This window comes from Mytilus californianus, unplaced genomic scaffold, assembly GCF_021869535.1.
Source record: "Mytilus californianus isolate M0D057914Y unplaced genomic scaffold, xbMytCali1.0.p SCAF_17, whole genome shotgun sequence".
NCBI lineage: Eukaryota > Metazoa > Mollusca > Bivalvia > Mytilida > Mytilidae > Mytilus > Mytilus californianus.
The window spans coordinates 8,323,093-8,338,998 of NW_026262659.1; the positions used below are offsets into that span (position 1 = coordinate 8,323,093).

A 15,906-nucleotide genomic window follows, 5' to 3' on the forward strand; every position below is an offset into this window, starting at 1 on the left:
CCGTACGACAACGTCGGGTGACATATTGCTTTTCCTCCATTTCTTTATTATGGCATCCTCAACAAGAGTTGGGGTGACGTATTGTTATTCTACGATTCTTTTTTTCCTTAATCTTCTTCCACACATTTTGTCCACGCAAGTTCTTAGAATTGAATGGACCAATGTTGATGGAACTTTACCATAATGTGGATCAACATGTGAAGTTGTGCATCTGACTTTGGAATGGTCAAGATGGCTGCCGTTTCCATGGAAACAGCAAAAATCTGAAAATATTCAAAGTGTTCCAAACTGATCGAAACTTCACTAAAATAGTAACTGGCATGGCCTGAGCTGCATTTTGAACTTGGAATTTTCAAAATGGCTGCCGTTACCATGGAAACAGTTAAATTGTGAAAAATGCTAAATCTTTCATTATAAGACTCAACTGAATGAAACTTAATGGAAATGTAACCTAGTATGCCAAGATGCCAAGACGATATTTGGATACTCCAAAATGGCCGCTGTTGTCATGGAAACTGGGGGCAAGTTTAACATTGACCCTATGGAAAAATGCATAAAATCAGCATTTTCTTAAAAAGTATTTCACCAAAGTCAATGAAACTGTACTGATATATAACATGACATGTGGCAATAAGATGTCTGCTTTTAGAATTTTGGAATTATCCACTGTAACCATGGATGCAGCAAAAATGTCCAAAATTTCAAAAAAAAATCAAAATGCTGCAAACTGGATGAAACTTTATAGAAATGGTAACTGGCATGGGCAGAGTTGCATTTTGAAGTTGGAATTTTCAAAATGGCCGTTGTAACCATGGAAACAGCAAAAATGTCAAAAATTTCATAAGCTCCAAACTTAATGAAACTTTACAAAAATGATAATTTGCATGTGTAGATGCACTCTTTGACTTTGGAATTTTCTAAATGACTGCCACTCACCTGGCAATGGGGGAAGGGTGCCATCCGCTATTGCTTGCAATTGCAAATCTAGTTATTATTATTATTATTCCACCTTTTTTTGTCCGCCAGTTTTCTCATCGATTAATGGACCAATTGTATTGAATGGGTACCAAAATGAGGACCACCAACTCTAGTTATGCACGACACCATTGGAATTTTTTAAATGGCCAACGTTACCATGGAAACCAAAGAAAGGTGCAAAAATAAATTTTTTTGAGTTTGGTGGATTATTTGGATATGCATAAACTTAGAATCATGATATTTTAATACAATGTAGGTGCCCACTATATACTGGTTTTGGATGATTTTGGCAATCACTGGAACTACTTTGTTGCCATGGAAACTACACCAAAAATTTCAAAAATATCAAAATGCTCAAAATTTAATGAAACTTCACAGTCATGATGAACAACATTGGTAGATGTGGAATTTGGCGTTGGAATTTCAAAAATGTCTGCAGTTACCATGGAAACAATGCAAAACAGGTCAAAATGATCCAAACACCTTAATGTAGCATTTCCTCTCTTAAAATGGTAGGTCAAATCCATTGAAACCTTGATGGTATGTTCCCTCCAATGTACCAATGTGGCATCTGTCATTAAAATTTTGGAAATGGTCTCTGTTACCATGGAAACCAGCAAAAATGTAAAAAATTTCAAAATGCTCCAAACTTTATGAAACTTAATAAAATTGTTAACTGGCAAGTATAAATGAGACTTCTGGCTCTGGAAATTTCCAAAATGGCCGCCGTTGCCATGGAAACAGCAAAAATGTGTAAAAATTTCAAAATGCTCCAAATGTTCTGAAAATTTATAGAAAGATGTAAAGCCATGCATATATGTCCATTCACTGTTTAAAATTTTCAAAATGGCTGCCGCTTAGAGGCAATGGAGGGGAAGGGTGACATCCGCTATTGCTTGCAATTGCAAATCTAGTTATCAATTCTGTTTACCTCCCTATAGTAATAGTGGTCCTGTTCCCATTTTCTATTGGTTGCAGTGTATCTGATCCATCTTCCCGGTACAATATATTTACTATATTGTACTCCCACAAGGTGGCGTAGCAGGTAATTGTAATTTTGTCTTCCTCTATTGGTGTAACATAGGACACATGTAAGAACAAACCTTCCTCCATTTCTATAAAATAAATTGGTTTTAATTTACATCAGTTCACCTGTTCATTATGTTTTATCCTACAAAATATATGGATTTGAAATGAAATATATCTTATATAAACCAATTCAATGTCATACATAATAAGGCATTAATTAACGAAATAATATGAATCAATGTATCACCATGCCCTGCTCACATATTCAATTTAATTGTTCAGTGAACCATAAAATCCAGGTCAAAATCCTAATTTGGTATGTATTTTATAAAATTAACATCATAATGAACAAACATACTGAGGTTCAAGTTGTTGTGACCCTAACTTCATCGTTAACTACCTTAAACTAAAACTTTAACCTAATATAGGACAGAGGAATAGATGTACACTTGCACTGACTGGAAAACAAAATATCCCCTAACTATTGTAGGAAGGCAGGAAAACAAGGTTTTAATATATAAATATCTGTGAACAAATTTTGAAATAAACATTTAAAAAGAATTGTATTGGTATATAATCCCTATAAGACGATGTGATTTTCTATTTTTGAACTCTTCCTTTTTATATTTGTTTTCCCTTCCAATATGATGTTTACTTGATGAGTATTTTCTTCATAACCTTTTAGTATTTCAAATATAAATTGAGAATCATACCGATTACAACTAAATCATGGTAAGAATGATCGCCTTATGTCATAAACTCACCACTTATCTTTATTATTTCCTTTGCAGATGTTGTATTTCCAACTTCATTCTTAGCTTTGCACCTAAACACTCCAGTCTGAGAAGCAAACAACATTAATTGGAAACTACTCCCTTCCTGAGCCTCATACTCCACCTTAAGATTAGTATCTGACAGTTTTTTCCATTGTTGTCTTGTCTTGTCATTACACAGATTTATGCCACACGGTGAGAATTCCATCCATATATCACCGAAGTCAACCGAGGGTATTGATTGTGTATTACATGTTATGGTATAGAGTCTGTTGAGTATGTAGTAATCTCCTGGTTTAGTCGATTTTATCTGTACTAAAGGTTTATCTGTCAAATAAACATATTGTAATAAATAGAATTTGTTTGTTATACTACCACTGCTGCTGCTGGTGGACTATCCGTTCCCAAAGGTAACCAGTGCTTGGTCTTGGCATCAATCAAATGACATATTTAGCGTCTGTGGAGTCACTGTCCAAGCGTCAGTGGAGTCACTGTCCAAGCGTCAGTGGAGTCACTGTCCAAGAGCCAATGGAGTCACTGTCCAAGCGTCAGTGGAGTCTTCCTGTGCAATACTATCTGAGTGGCCAGGTAAATACATGCAATAAATATACATACAATCTTGCAATTGTAAAAATGCTCCTCCGGCAAAATTCAATTTTGATAGTTTTGCATGTTCTATAAAGACCTTTTGGTTTATAAGCACTTCATTTTTACATCTTCTTAGCTTTTAAAATTTTTTACATTGTACACACAATAAATATAGCATACTTTTTATTAAATAATTTTTTTATTGTATGGCAAAAACTTATTTCGTACGGAATATTACCAAAGGAGTAGGTCCGGTAAGGGCCGATTTTGGCCTCATAATTCAAGTTCATCTGATGAAAGATTTTGGACACTTTTTAAACACTTAAGTGTCTACTTCAGTCGATTCAATCAGTTTATGTGAAAGATTTGAACTGATTTAGTCATTAAAGACGCTCAAATTTAAGCTTAAATATGAAAAATCTATCAACTATGCCATAATATGTCACTTTTCAGATGGTTTTTGTCAAAAATGAAAGTGGCCGCATCCGTGTTCATTCTCAACCTTTATATATGTTATGTATTATCATCAAATACAACTTACATTTAAATATTAAGAATGAACACAAATGCGGCCACTTCCATTTCAGACGAAAACCGTCTACAAATTAACCAAAATGCTAAAATTTCGAAGATTTCAGTAATTTAGCATGAATTAATGATGCTAGTACCCGATACGTGTGCATTGTATTGTAAAAAACAGCCCATATTTATGTAACAGAATTATTCGTCTTTCCAATAAATAGCTAAAAATTTACATTTTAACAATTTTGTAAAACTGCTATATTTTGGGGCCAAAAAGGGGTCTTACTGGGCCTACTCCTTTAGTGTGCAAAAATATATCATATTGCACTAGTTCACATTAAGAATAAGAATTATGGGTGTAAACTGGCTGTTACATTGTCAACCAACCAATTTTAACTTTATTTAACCAAATATAAATTGTCCCCAGTTTGTCAAACTTGTATATTTTCTGATATGAATTCATTAACAATGAAAGAAAAATCTCCAGAATAAGTAACCGAAAGTTGGCAAGAAAGGGCTAAATGCTGAAAAATGTATCTGTGAAAATAATTATAACTAGAGGCTCTCAAGAGCCTGTGTCGCTCACCTGATTATACTTTGGTATTGGAAATCATGTAAAAATAGATTAAAATCATAACAGATACCCTAATAATGAGTGAGGCCAAATTTGGTTTAATATTGGTCCTGTAATTTAATAAAAAATCCTGGTGGCCATCTTGAACAGTAAAACGGCAACAAAGTAGCAACACTTAATCAGCACCTCATAAGAAACATTTATGCCATGTTTTGGTTTCATTCCATTCAGTGCTCCTCTAGAAGAAGCATTTGTATGTATTTCCCATAGGGTCTTATGTTAAAGGAAGTCCCCCCATTGGCGGCCATCATGGATGACGGATCAGCTTCAAAGTAACAAAACTTAGTCAGCACCTCATAAGGAACATTCATGCCATGTTTGGTTTCAATCCATTCAGTATGTGGTTCTCTAAAAGAAGACATTTGTATGTATTGTCCATAGGGTCCTTTGTTAAACATTGTCCCCATCTGGCAGCCATCATGGATGAAGGATCAGCTTCAAAGTAACAACACTTGGTCAGCACCTCATAAGGAACATGCATGCCATGTTTGGTTTCATTCTATTCAATGGTTCTCTAAAAGAAAACATTTGTACGTATTTCTCATAGGGTTCTATGTTAAACTAAGTCCTCCGCTGGCAGCCATCTTAGATTATGGATCGGCTTCATAGTAGCAACACTTGGTCAGCACCTCATAAGGAACATTCATGCCATGTTTGGTTTCATTGCATTCAGTGGTTCTCTAAAAGAAGACATTTGTATGTATTTCCCATAGGGTCCTATGTTAAACTAAGTCCCCCACTGGCTGCCATCTTGGATGATGGATCAGCTTCAAAGTAACAAAACTTGGTCAGCACCTCATAAGGAACATTCTTGCCATGTTTAGTTTCAATCCATTCAGTGGTTCTCTAAAAGAAGACGTTTGTATGTATTTCCCATAGGGTCCCATGTTAAACTAAGTCCCCGCTGGCGGCCATCTTGGTTTATGGATCGGCTTCAAAGTAAAAACACTCGGTCAGCACCTCATAAGGAACATTCATGCCATGTTTGGTTTCATTCCATTCAGTGGTTCTCTAAAAGAAGACATTTGTATGTATTTCTCATAGGGTCCCATGTTAAACTAAGTCCCCTGCAGGCGGCCATCTTGGATTATGGATCGGCTTCAAAGTAACAACACTCGGTCAGCACCTCATAAGAAACATTCATGCCATGTTTGGTTTCATTCCATTCAGTGGTTCTCTAAAAGAAGACATTTGTATGTACTTCCCATAGGGTCCAATGTTAAACTAAGTCCCCTGCTGGCAGCCATCTTGGATTATGGATCAGCTTCATAGTAACAACACTTGGTCAGCACCTCATAAGGAACATTCATGCCATGTTTGGTTTCATTCCATTCAGTGGTTCTCTAAAAGAAGACATTTGTATGTATTTCCCATAGGGTCCCATGTTAAACTAAGTCTCCCGCTGGCATCCATCTTGGATTATGGATCGGCTTCAAAGTAACAACACTAGGTCAGCACCTCATAAGGAACATTCATACCATGTTTAGTTTCATTCCATTCAGTGGTTCTCTAAAAGAAGACATTTGTATGTATTTCCCATAGGGTCCTATGTTAAACTAAGTCCCCCGCTTGCAGCCATCTTGGATTATGGATCGGCTTCAAAGTTACAACACTCGGTCAGCACCTCATAAGAAACATTCATGCCATGTTTGGTTTCATTCCATTCAGTGGTTCTCTAAAAGAAGACATTTGTATGTATTTCCCATAGGGTCCTATGTTAAACTAAGTCCCCCGCTGGTGGCCATCTTGGATGATGGATCCGCTACAAAGTAACAACACTTGGTCAGCACCTCATAAGGAACATTCATGCCATGTTTGGTTTCATTCCATTTAGTGGTTCTCTAGAAGAAGTTCAAAATGTAAAAAGTTAACGCCAACGAGGGACGACGACGGACGACGCCGGACGCCAAGTGATGAGAAAAGCTCACTTGGCCCTTCGGGCCAGTTGAGCTAAAAATAAGAAGATGTGGTATAATTGCCAATGAGACAACTCTCCACCAAAGACCAAACAACATAGAAGTTAACAACTATAGGTCACCGTAAGCCTTCAACAATGAGCAAAACCCATACTGCACAGTCAGCTATAAAAGGCCCCAAAAAAACAAATGTAAAACAATTCAAACAAGAAAACAAACGGCCTGATTTATGTTCAAAATAATGAATGAAAAACAAATATGATATACAGCAACAAACGACAACCACTGAATTACATGCTCCTGACTTGGGACAGGCACATACAGAATGTGGCGCGGTTAAACTAGTTTGCTGGCGCCAAACCCTCCCCCTAACCTGGGACAATGGTGCAATGGAACAACACAAGAACAAACTATACAAAACAAGTTTGTTTACACTTAAAGCTTTAATTCACTGTTACACAGATATATGTATCTTCTCTGTAACCTAATCACAAACATTAATCATTGTTAATGCTGGAAACTGCATATGTAAGTTTCGCTTTGACCACTATCTTTGTGCAGGGGATACAATAGGTTTAAACTATGCAGCTTAAACCTAGATGGTCAAAAGAGAACTACAAATGTGACATTTGGTCTCTGGTGGAGAGTTGTCTCATTGGCAATTATACCACATCCTCTTATTTTTATTATACAAATGATCACTTACATTTAACAATCAGTTCAATATCTTTGGATGATACAAGGGCATTTTGAGCTTTAACTGTGTATGTACCGGACATCTGTCTTGTTACTTTCCTTATAGTGTAAGCTGTTGCTATCTTGGTAGTTCTGAAAATGTTTGAATATGATTTATACATACTACATAGATACACTGTGTCATCATTATTTTTAAAATTCATGAAGAAAATCATACTAGAAGCTATAAGGAGCCTGTATCACTCATGATCATCTATCAATCTATGAATAATGTTAACTCTATCTGATTTCAAGTAATGTCCCTTGGAAAACAACAGCATTCCTTTAAATCTAGGAAAATTATCTCCCTTGAAATGATTCAGGTTAAGATTGTCTCCAATTAGCCATAGTAGAGTAGTTATTTTGGGGAAAAATATTTCAAAGTGCACTTTCTCAAAGATAAATACTTCTTTTTGTAAAGACTGTCATATATAACTGCTATGCTGAGTTTTCAAAAGCATATTATATAAAAATCAATAAAATTTTCTCCATTCTTAAGTAAACTAAATTCAAGAAGTCTAATCACATTTTTCATTTGCATTTAAGGTAAAGGTAATTTCTTTCCATATAAAGTTGAAGAAAGAATAGCTGGTTAGACAGAATGTATTTGCATGTATGCTAGGAAAAGGGGGGAAGGGAGGGGGGAAGTCATTTGAATTATCCAATCTTATCTTGGAAGGGGATCATAAACCACTGTCCATTAGTTACTAATATTGAATATGGTTCTCATAACTGCCTATGTCTACCTTTAGCCAGTTGAGCTTTTAACAAGTATATGTGTGTGTCCAGTGAACCCCACAATCTGGGTCAAAACTCTACATTTGCATACATGTATGTCTTTAAAGGTTAAATCATAATGAAATTGTCAACTAAGGTTTCAAGTTGATGTGATAAAAACTACCTTAAATCATAGCTTTAACCTGAAACTAAACAGAATAATGGCAGGACAGACAGATGAAAAGACAGGAACACACTTTGCCCCCTAACATTGTAGTCGGGGCATGAAAAAAACTATGCATTATTATATCTATTTGACATACGTAACATCCACGTCTCCTTCCAAAGTCTGAAGCTGTTTATTCTCATGCCACCATGTAATATTAGGGATAGGATATCCGGTAAATTTCGCACTCAAGGTCACCTGTTGACCTTCTACTCCGTACACTTTTAATGAGGCAGGTACTAATGAAATGAAATCTGAAGCTGTGAAAGAAAAAAGTGTTTAAATTACTTATAAATAGGATTTCAAAGAAAATATTACCTGTATATAGCTGGACAATTATTTAGTCCGAAATTTCCTTAACACATATTATTGTAAATTCAGAATTTATGGTTAGGTTTTTATTAATGTGAATAATGCGACTGGGTGGGTATCGCAATAATAAGAACTTGCATTCTGATATCTTATACATATATCTGTATGCAGATTTTTCTGAAATTGCAATATTTTAATCTCACATTTTTGTCCATTCTTCAAAAATAGCAACGATAAATGCACATAATAAATTCTGAATTTACAGTACTTTGAACATTAGTTAATCCTTTCACAGATACAAAAATTTGGTTTGGAAATTTGACTGTACCTGTTGAAATCTAATATTAAATGGGACATTACATTCTAAATTTGATGTTCTTTACAGAACTTGTAAGGTAAGATGGGATCCATATTGTTACGCCCTAGTGATTTGAAAGCTTATATTGTTACTGTGGTATTAACTTGTGTTAATAAGATAGATGTGTTTATATTGTCACTGTGGTCTCTGTTCCACACTTGATATTAGCAGATGTTCGTTGTTGCATTCTGTTCTGTATTTTACAGAAGAAATAGCTTAACTAGACCTATAATTATTAAATTACTTTATTTAATCTACGTATCGACTTTATTTATGAGTGTAATTGTTCATTTTGTATTTGTTTACATTTAATTTCATTGTAACGCGCCAAATGTAGCGTTACATTTTCCTGTTCTTGTTTATAAATTACTTATGTATTACATCACCAGTAAAGGACGCTTTTGAATAAAATGGGAAACGCATGTTCCAACTGTGAGATTCTCTCCCAGACCCTCCAAGCCTTTAGCAGTATATCTCAAACTATATATGTTTGCTGTACCAAGTAAGAGAACTTGGTGATTATTTTTAATAGACTTGATAATTAACCAAGTCCTCATATCAAAATGCTGACATACTGTTTGCTCAGGTAAATCGCCAACCATGCACAGAGTATGCAGAGTATTTGAATGCAGTGCACCAGGCAGATATTCCTGCACCAAGTATGCAGAGTATTAGAATGCAGTGTCCAAAGTAGATTTTCCTGCATCAAGTATGCTGAGTATTAGAATGCAGTGTCCTAAGTAGATTTTCCTGCACCAAGTATGCAGAGTATTAGAATGCAGTGTCCCAAGTAGATTTTCTTGTATTGAGCGCTAGAAGGATTGTTTTATTAAACTTGTTGCAAGTAATACACCTTCCTGTATTACTTATTATATATTAATGCATTTTAATTCATGTTTTATATTTCATGAACCACTGTATTTGTTGTATTGCAATTATTACTGAAGAAGAAAATAATACAATTTATGAACTTCCATTTTGATTTTTATTATTAATTCCTTCACCAGAGGCCTACATAAGTAACGATGGGAATCCTGACTCCAAAACCCCGGAACATTACAATATCAACTTACTGTTCCTTTGAAAAAACTTATTTCTAAAAGTTATCAATTTACAATTGTAGTAGGACACTTGAATGTTGTCTTTATCTGTACTAACAGTTATTTCATTTTTGATAGTTTCATACATAACTAAACATGTGTTATTGTTATTTAAGGAATGACTGTAATATTTTTTCTGTCTATGAAGAAATAACATCAAAAATGTGGTGCACACTGAATAACCCGTGAATTCTAAAAAAGAGTAAATCATGATGTCACGGTCACATGACAAAATTATTCTATGACGTCAGAAGATGTGTTACATCCAAAATTAAATTATCAAGGTATAAACAATTATGGTCCTACATTCTGTTGATATTTATATTTTGGCATTGCACATGATCCTGCTGTTTCCCAGAATGCTTATGTCATGAAGATGTTACACTATATCTGTTGGAGGTGTATTGATTGACATTTTAGTCTTGGAAAACATGGTTTATTTATTATTTGAAATTGGGCTGAACCAGCTTTCAGTAACTGTGAGTTCTATTAGATCAGTACTTTGCCTTTTGTTACTGTAAATTCAGAAATTATTGTGAGATTTTTATTAATGTGAATAATGCGACTGAGTGAGTATCACAATAATAACTCACATCCTGATATCTAATACATATATCTGTAGGAAGCTTTTCCAGAAATAGAAAAATTAATCTCTCATTTTTGTTCAGTCTTCAAAAATCACAATAATAAATGCATGCAATAATTTCTGAATTTACAGTATTTGTTTTAGTGCTGAGTACTGATCTAACGAGTCAAGACCTTTCCGATTTATTTTACAGCTTGTTCTTTAATATGTTGTGTTGTTACACCACTATCTTAGGCTATGGAAGGTTGAGATCTTGCAAACACTTTTAACCCCGTCACATTCTTTATGTGCCTGTCCCATACCAGGAAGATGCAACCCAGTGGTTGTCTTCGGTTTTTGTCTGCCAAATTTGTTTTTGGTACATTGTTGTAGAATAAATCAGGCCATTGGTTTTCTCTTTTGAATAATTTCACATTTTGTCATATTGTGGCCTTTTATAGCTTACTATAGAGTACAGGTTTTGCTCATTATTGAAGGCAATAGAATGACCTGTAATTTTATATCTACTTGCCATGTAAAATTCAGGAGATGCAGTATGGTTGCCAATGAAAAAAATATAACCACATACCATTGGACAAGGAAATAAACTAAGGCTACTGTACAGCTTTCAACAATGAACAAAACCCATACCGTTAAGTAAGCTATAAAAGGCTCCTGGTTAACAAAATGTAAAATAATTCAGGAGAAAGTGGTGAAAAGGTATAACATTAGAAAAAAAAAGCCAAAGCATGATACCTAAAATTTCAAATAGAAAAAGAACATTTTCTGTATCTATATGTTTGAAATTAATACATATTTCTACAGCAGAGTGTAACATAACTTGTCGTTGTTGTTTGAATACTGGACATCACAAAGAAAACCAATTTCATCTTTAATTGAATTTTTATCCTTGTGAATCTTTTATAAAGATTCTACTGAATAGCTAATTTATGAGCACTAATTCTTAATACTGTAAATTCAGAAATTATTGCAAAGTTTTTATTTATGCGACTGAATAAGTATCGCAATAATATCAAATTGCTTCGCAAAATTGCCGAGCGCAGCTGGATACGACCACAGAGATCCAACCCTGAACAGTTGGGGCAAAAATGGACACAATATTCGCGCTTGATACAGGTCTGAAATTGGATTGTAATTAAATATTTGACACATAATAGGTTTTTGACACAGAATAACTGTAGTCAAAGAACTTAGAATTGGTTATATGATTTGATTTTATATTCAATTTTTTGCTTTTGTGCAATACACTATGCTGTTGCGAATTGACATCCCCCCCCCCAAAAAAAAAAATATTCTGAAATGAGAAAAAATTATATTTTTCCAAAATAAATGTGGATTGTGGACTGTGGACACATGTGATGCCCCTGCTTGCATATCATATAGTTATAAAGGGACATAACTGAAGAACAGTAAAAGTGACACTACCCAAGTTTGAACTTGATCTGAGTTTTGTGGTAATAAGCATTGTGTGTAAGTCTCATAACATTTGGTTGAGGCTAACTTAAGTAGAGAACAGAAACTAAAAATTCAGCAATTTTTCTATTTGTAAACACGCATAACTCTAGAAGTTTTATAACATTTGGTTGAGACAAACTAAAGTAAGAGAACGGAAACGAAAAATTCAGCAATTTTTATGTTTATAAAGGGACGCCACCAAATTTCGTACTTAATCTGTATTATGTAGTAATAAGCATTGTGTATTAGTTTCATAACATTTGGTTGAGGCAAACTAAAGTTAGAGAACGGAAACAAAAAAATTGTACATTATCTTAGTTTTGAGGTAATCAATATTGTGTATAGGTTTCATAATGTTTGGTTGGGGCAAACTTAAGTTACAGAATGGAAACTAAAAATTTTGCAACCTTTCGATTTATAAAGGGGCATAACTCAATAATGGTTAACGTGACACTACCCAAATTCAACTTGATCTGTGTTTTATCAGTGGAAGGCAAAATTAAACATTGCATTGTATAAAGCATTGATTGTAGTTGATTCAACTATAATCATTGACAAAGGAAGATAACTCCAATTTTAAAAATGACTTGATATTTAGAAATAAAAAAAAGAAAAATTTAACAATTTTTCCATTTGTAAAGGGCATAACTCTAGAACAGTAAAAGTGACAGCACCAAAATTCAACTTGATCTGTATATTGTGGTAATAAGCATTGTGTATAAGTTTCATAACATTTGGTAGAGGCAAACTTAAGTTAGAGAACGGAAATGAAAAATTTAGCAATTTTTCCATTTGTAAAGGAGCATTACTCTAGAACGGTAAAAGTGACGCCACCAAAATTCAAACTTGATCTGTATTTAGTGGTAATAAGCATTGTGTATACGTTTCATAACATTTGGTTGAGGCAAACTAAAGTTAGAGAAAGGAAACCAACTTTGGGACGTATTGACGGTCGGACGGACAGAAGAACGTACAGACGGACGGACAGACGGACGTACAGATGGACAAAGGTAAAACTTAATGCCCCCTCCGCTATGGCGGGCGCATAAAAAAAATTCTTTCCCTCAAGATATGGTCACCTCGAGATAATACAACATTTCTTTATACATAATTGAAAAGCAGTGTAAGGGAGGTAATCCAAACATAACATTGTACTTATTTTTAATTGTCCATTCCCAGGAAACCCTGGTTTTTCCACCTTTTTTGCTGCTAATTCCTAAACGGTTTGAGCCATAACCCTCTAAAGCCAATCCTAACAATCCCTTTGTGGTATGGAAACTTGTGGTATAATTTCAGAGAGATCCATACACCGTTCCACAAGTTATTGTCTGGAAAATGCTTATTTGGGCCCCTTTTTGGCCCCTTATTCATAAACTGTTAGGACTATAACCCCCAAAATCAATCCCAACCTTCCTTTTATGGTTATAAACCTTGTGTTTAAATTTCATAGATTTCTATTTACATTTACTAAAGTAAATGTCCGGAAACCAAATGTCTTCGGACGACGCTGACGACGACATGATACCAATATACGACCGCAAATTTTTTTGCAGTCGTATAAAAACTTGCATTCAGATATCAGATCCATATAACTGTATGCAGATTTTCCTGGAATCACAATACTTTATCTCACATTTTAGTACCATTCTTCAAAATTCGCAACAATAAATGCACACAATAATTTCTGAATTTACAGTAGTGTGAGGTGTTTTCAAAATTCTTCACAATATTTAAATAAGTCTCCCTCTTTGACAATAAGATAAAGTAAATTTTCATGGTTTAAAAGCTTTAACATATTTTTCATGTAAATATGCCATGGAACATTGGCTGCTTGTCATGTGTTTCTAATGTATATAATTTAAAAGCATGGTATCTTTGATTGAGTTTTTACAGGCAGGCAGTCAATAACGCAGCATTTTGATGGATAAATCAATATATCGTATTTAGCCATGTATAGTCACAGTTGTGTATAATACACAATTTCAAAAATAAAAAGTAAAAAAAAAATTTTAAAAGTCTAGTTCACTGCAAAAATCCTTAAATAGGGAACAATTAAATAATGTATTTAATCTTCATTTAAGTCTATTGATAGATAAAAGATTGATAGTTCAATCAAATTGTTTAATCAAATAATTTCATAGTCATTAACAATAAAATAGTAGAGCTTTCATCATGTAATTAACAGTTATTAATTCTATAAAAGTAAAGTTATTAATCAAATATCCCTGTTGAAACCAAAGTTTGTCTGAGCTTGTCCAAGCTGATGCACTGTTCAATATTATAAAAGAAATAATTGGAATGTTAGGGAACAACAGAAATTAGACCTCAAATATTTTCTAAATAAACACACCAGGATTGAAATTTTGCATTTGCGCCAGACGCGCGTTTCGTCTACAAAAGACTCACCAGTGACGCTCGAATCGAAAAAGGTTAAAAAGGCCAAATAAAGTATGCAGTTGAAGAGTATTGAGGACCAAAAATTCCTATAAGTTTTGCCAAATACAACTAAGGTAATCTATTCCTGAGGTAGAAAAGCCTTAGTATTTCAAAACTTAAAGTTTTAAAAACAATTAATTTATAATTATGACCATATCAATGATAATTCATGTCAACACAGAAGTGCTAACTACTGGGCTGGTGATACCCTCGGGGAATAAAAACTCCACCAGCAGTGGCATCGACCCAGTGGTTGTAAAAAAACTCATCATAGATACCAGGATTGAAATTTTGTATTTGTGCCAGATGCTAAATTGATTAGCAGTTATTCAAATTTAATAACTCTTTAATCTGATATTTTCTTTTCATTGATGATGTTGATTTAGAGCACTGCACGAGGTTATTATATTGAACACCTGTCAAAAGTTGACTTGAATATTCAATTGCTACACACCCATACTTAATCCTTAATTTCATACTAAGAACATCTATGCAGGATGTCACACCAGTACTTTGAATATTCAATAATGAAGGAAAAAACGTCATTAAAAAAATTACAAGTAAATAAATAAAATAAAAAACATCTTGAATATATACAATAACAAAGAAAAAAAAAAAAATTTAAAAAAAAATTAAAAAAACCATCTATAATTCTGTATAATATCCACCTCTTCTACCAACTTCATTTTTGTGTAAAAAAGTGTGTATTATACACGACTAAAAACGGTATTCTAATTTCAACACAAAATATTTCAAGAAAATTTGAAAAATGAGATAAGAAAATTTAGTTGAATTTAATGAAAAAGTAAAACACCTACCAATTACATTTATAACAGTGCTAACATTATTTGATTTTCCGTCATGTGTCATCACTTTACACATATATACTCCTTCGTCACTCTTTTTAGCATTTATCACAGTCAGGTTGCTGTACAGAACATCAAAGTCATAAGTTCCTGAGGAAACTTCTCGCAGTGGATCTGTATAATGTACTCGATCTGATCTCTGAAATATGGAATCAAACATTTATTATACTTCAAAACTAATTTTAGATTTGTCAGGAAAAGGTCTTGTTTTGAAATCATTATCATGATCAGATCTGATGAATAAGCAGAGATTTATACCAAAAAGGGGCAATTTTGGTGAGTGGTTTATTAGGTCTTTCCACTTTTCCGTGGAAAGACCTATTGGTTTTCTTCTGATTATTATTATTTTTTTTATTTTTTTTCTTCCGCCTAATTTTTTTCCTTCGCTGTTTTTTTGTTTCGCAAGATGTCGCTTAGATATTTGGAATATGATATCGAACAGTTTATACGCTTTTGAAACTGACACTGCTTAACCGAATACTTTCCCATATAAGAGTTATCTCCCCGAACACTGTTTTTCTTGTTATCTCTAAGGCTTTGCAACCGTATAAGAAAACAACAAATTTATTTTTCCAAATTGCTCGTCGTATCCTAAGGGTGTTCTGTTTTATTTTGACCGAAGCCGTATAGAGATTCCATATGAGAGTTATTTCCCCTTTTGTATTTGATATAAGT

The 15,906-nt window shown here is 33.9% G+C and overlaps 1 protein-coding gene across 27 annotated transcripts in view; it reads right to left on the reverse strand.

Moving 5' to 3' along the window:
* Window positions 1-15,906, reverse strand: part of LOC127726333 (vascular endothelial growth factor receptor 1-like) — a 255,073-nt gene that overhangs the window by 22,579 nt on the left and 216,588 nt on the right. For 7 of the 27 annotated variants that reach the window (XM_052233690.1, XM_052233686.1, XM_052233676.1 and 4 more), the window contains 5 exons: window positions 15,184-15,370; window positions 8,216-8,378; window positions 7,147-7,268; window positions 2,772-3,107; window positions 1,910-2,093 (listed from right to left, as the gene is read on the reverse strand). The exons of 16 other annotated variants lie outside the window; for them this stretch is intronic. In XM_052233690.1, the coding sequence (XP_052089650.1) occupies window positions 1,910-2,093; window positions 2,772-3,107; window positions 7,147-7,268; window positions 8,216-8,378; window positions 15,184-15,370 (992 nt within the window). The remainder of the gene's footprint in view (window positions 1-1,909; window positions 2,094-2,771; window positions 3,108-7,146; window positions 7,269-8,215; window positions 8,379-15,183; window positions 15,371-15,906) is intronic. 4 more of the 27 variants (XM_052233679.1, XM_052233681.1, XM_052233677.1 and 1 more) reach the window with 4 other exon arrangements.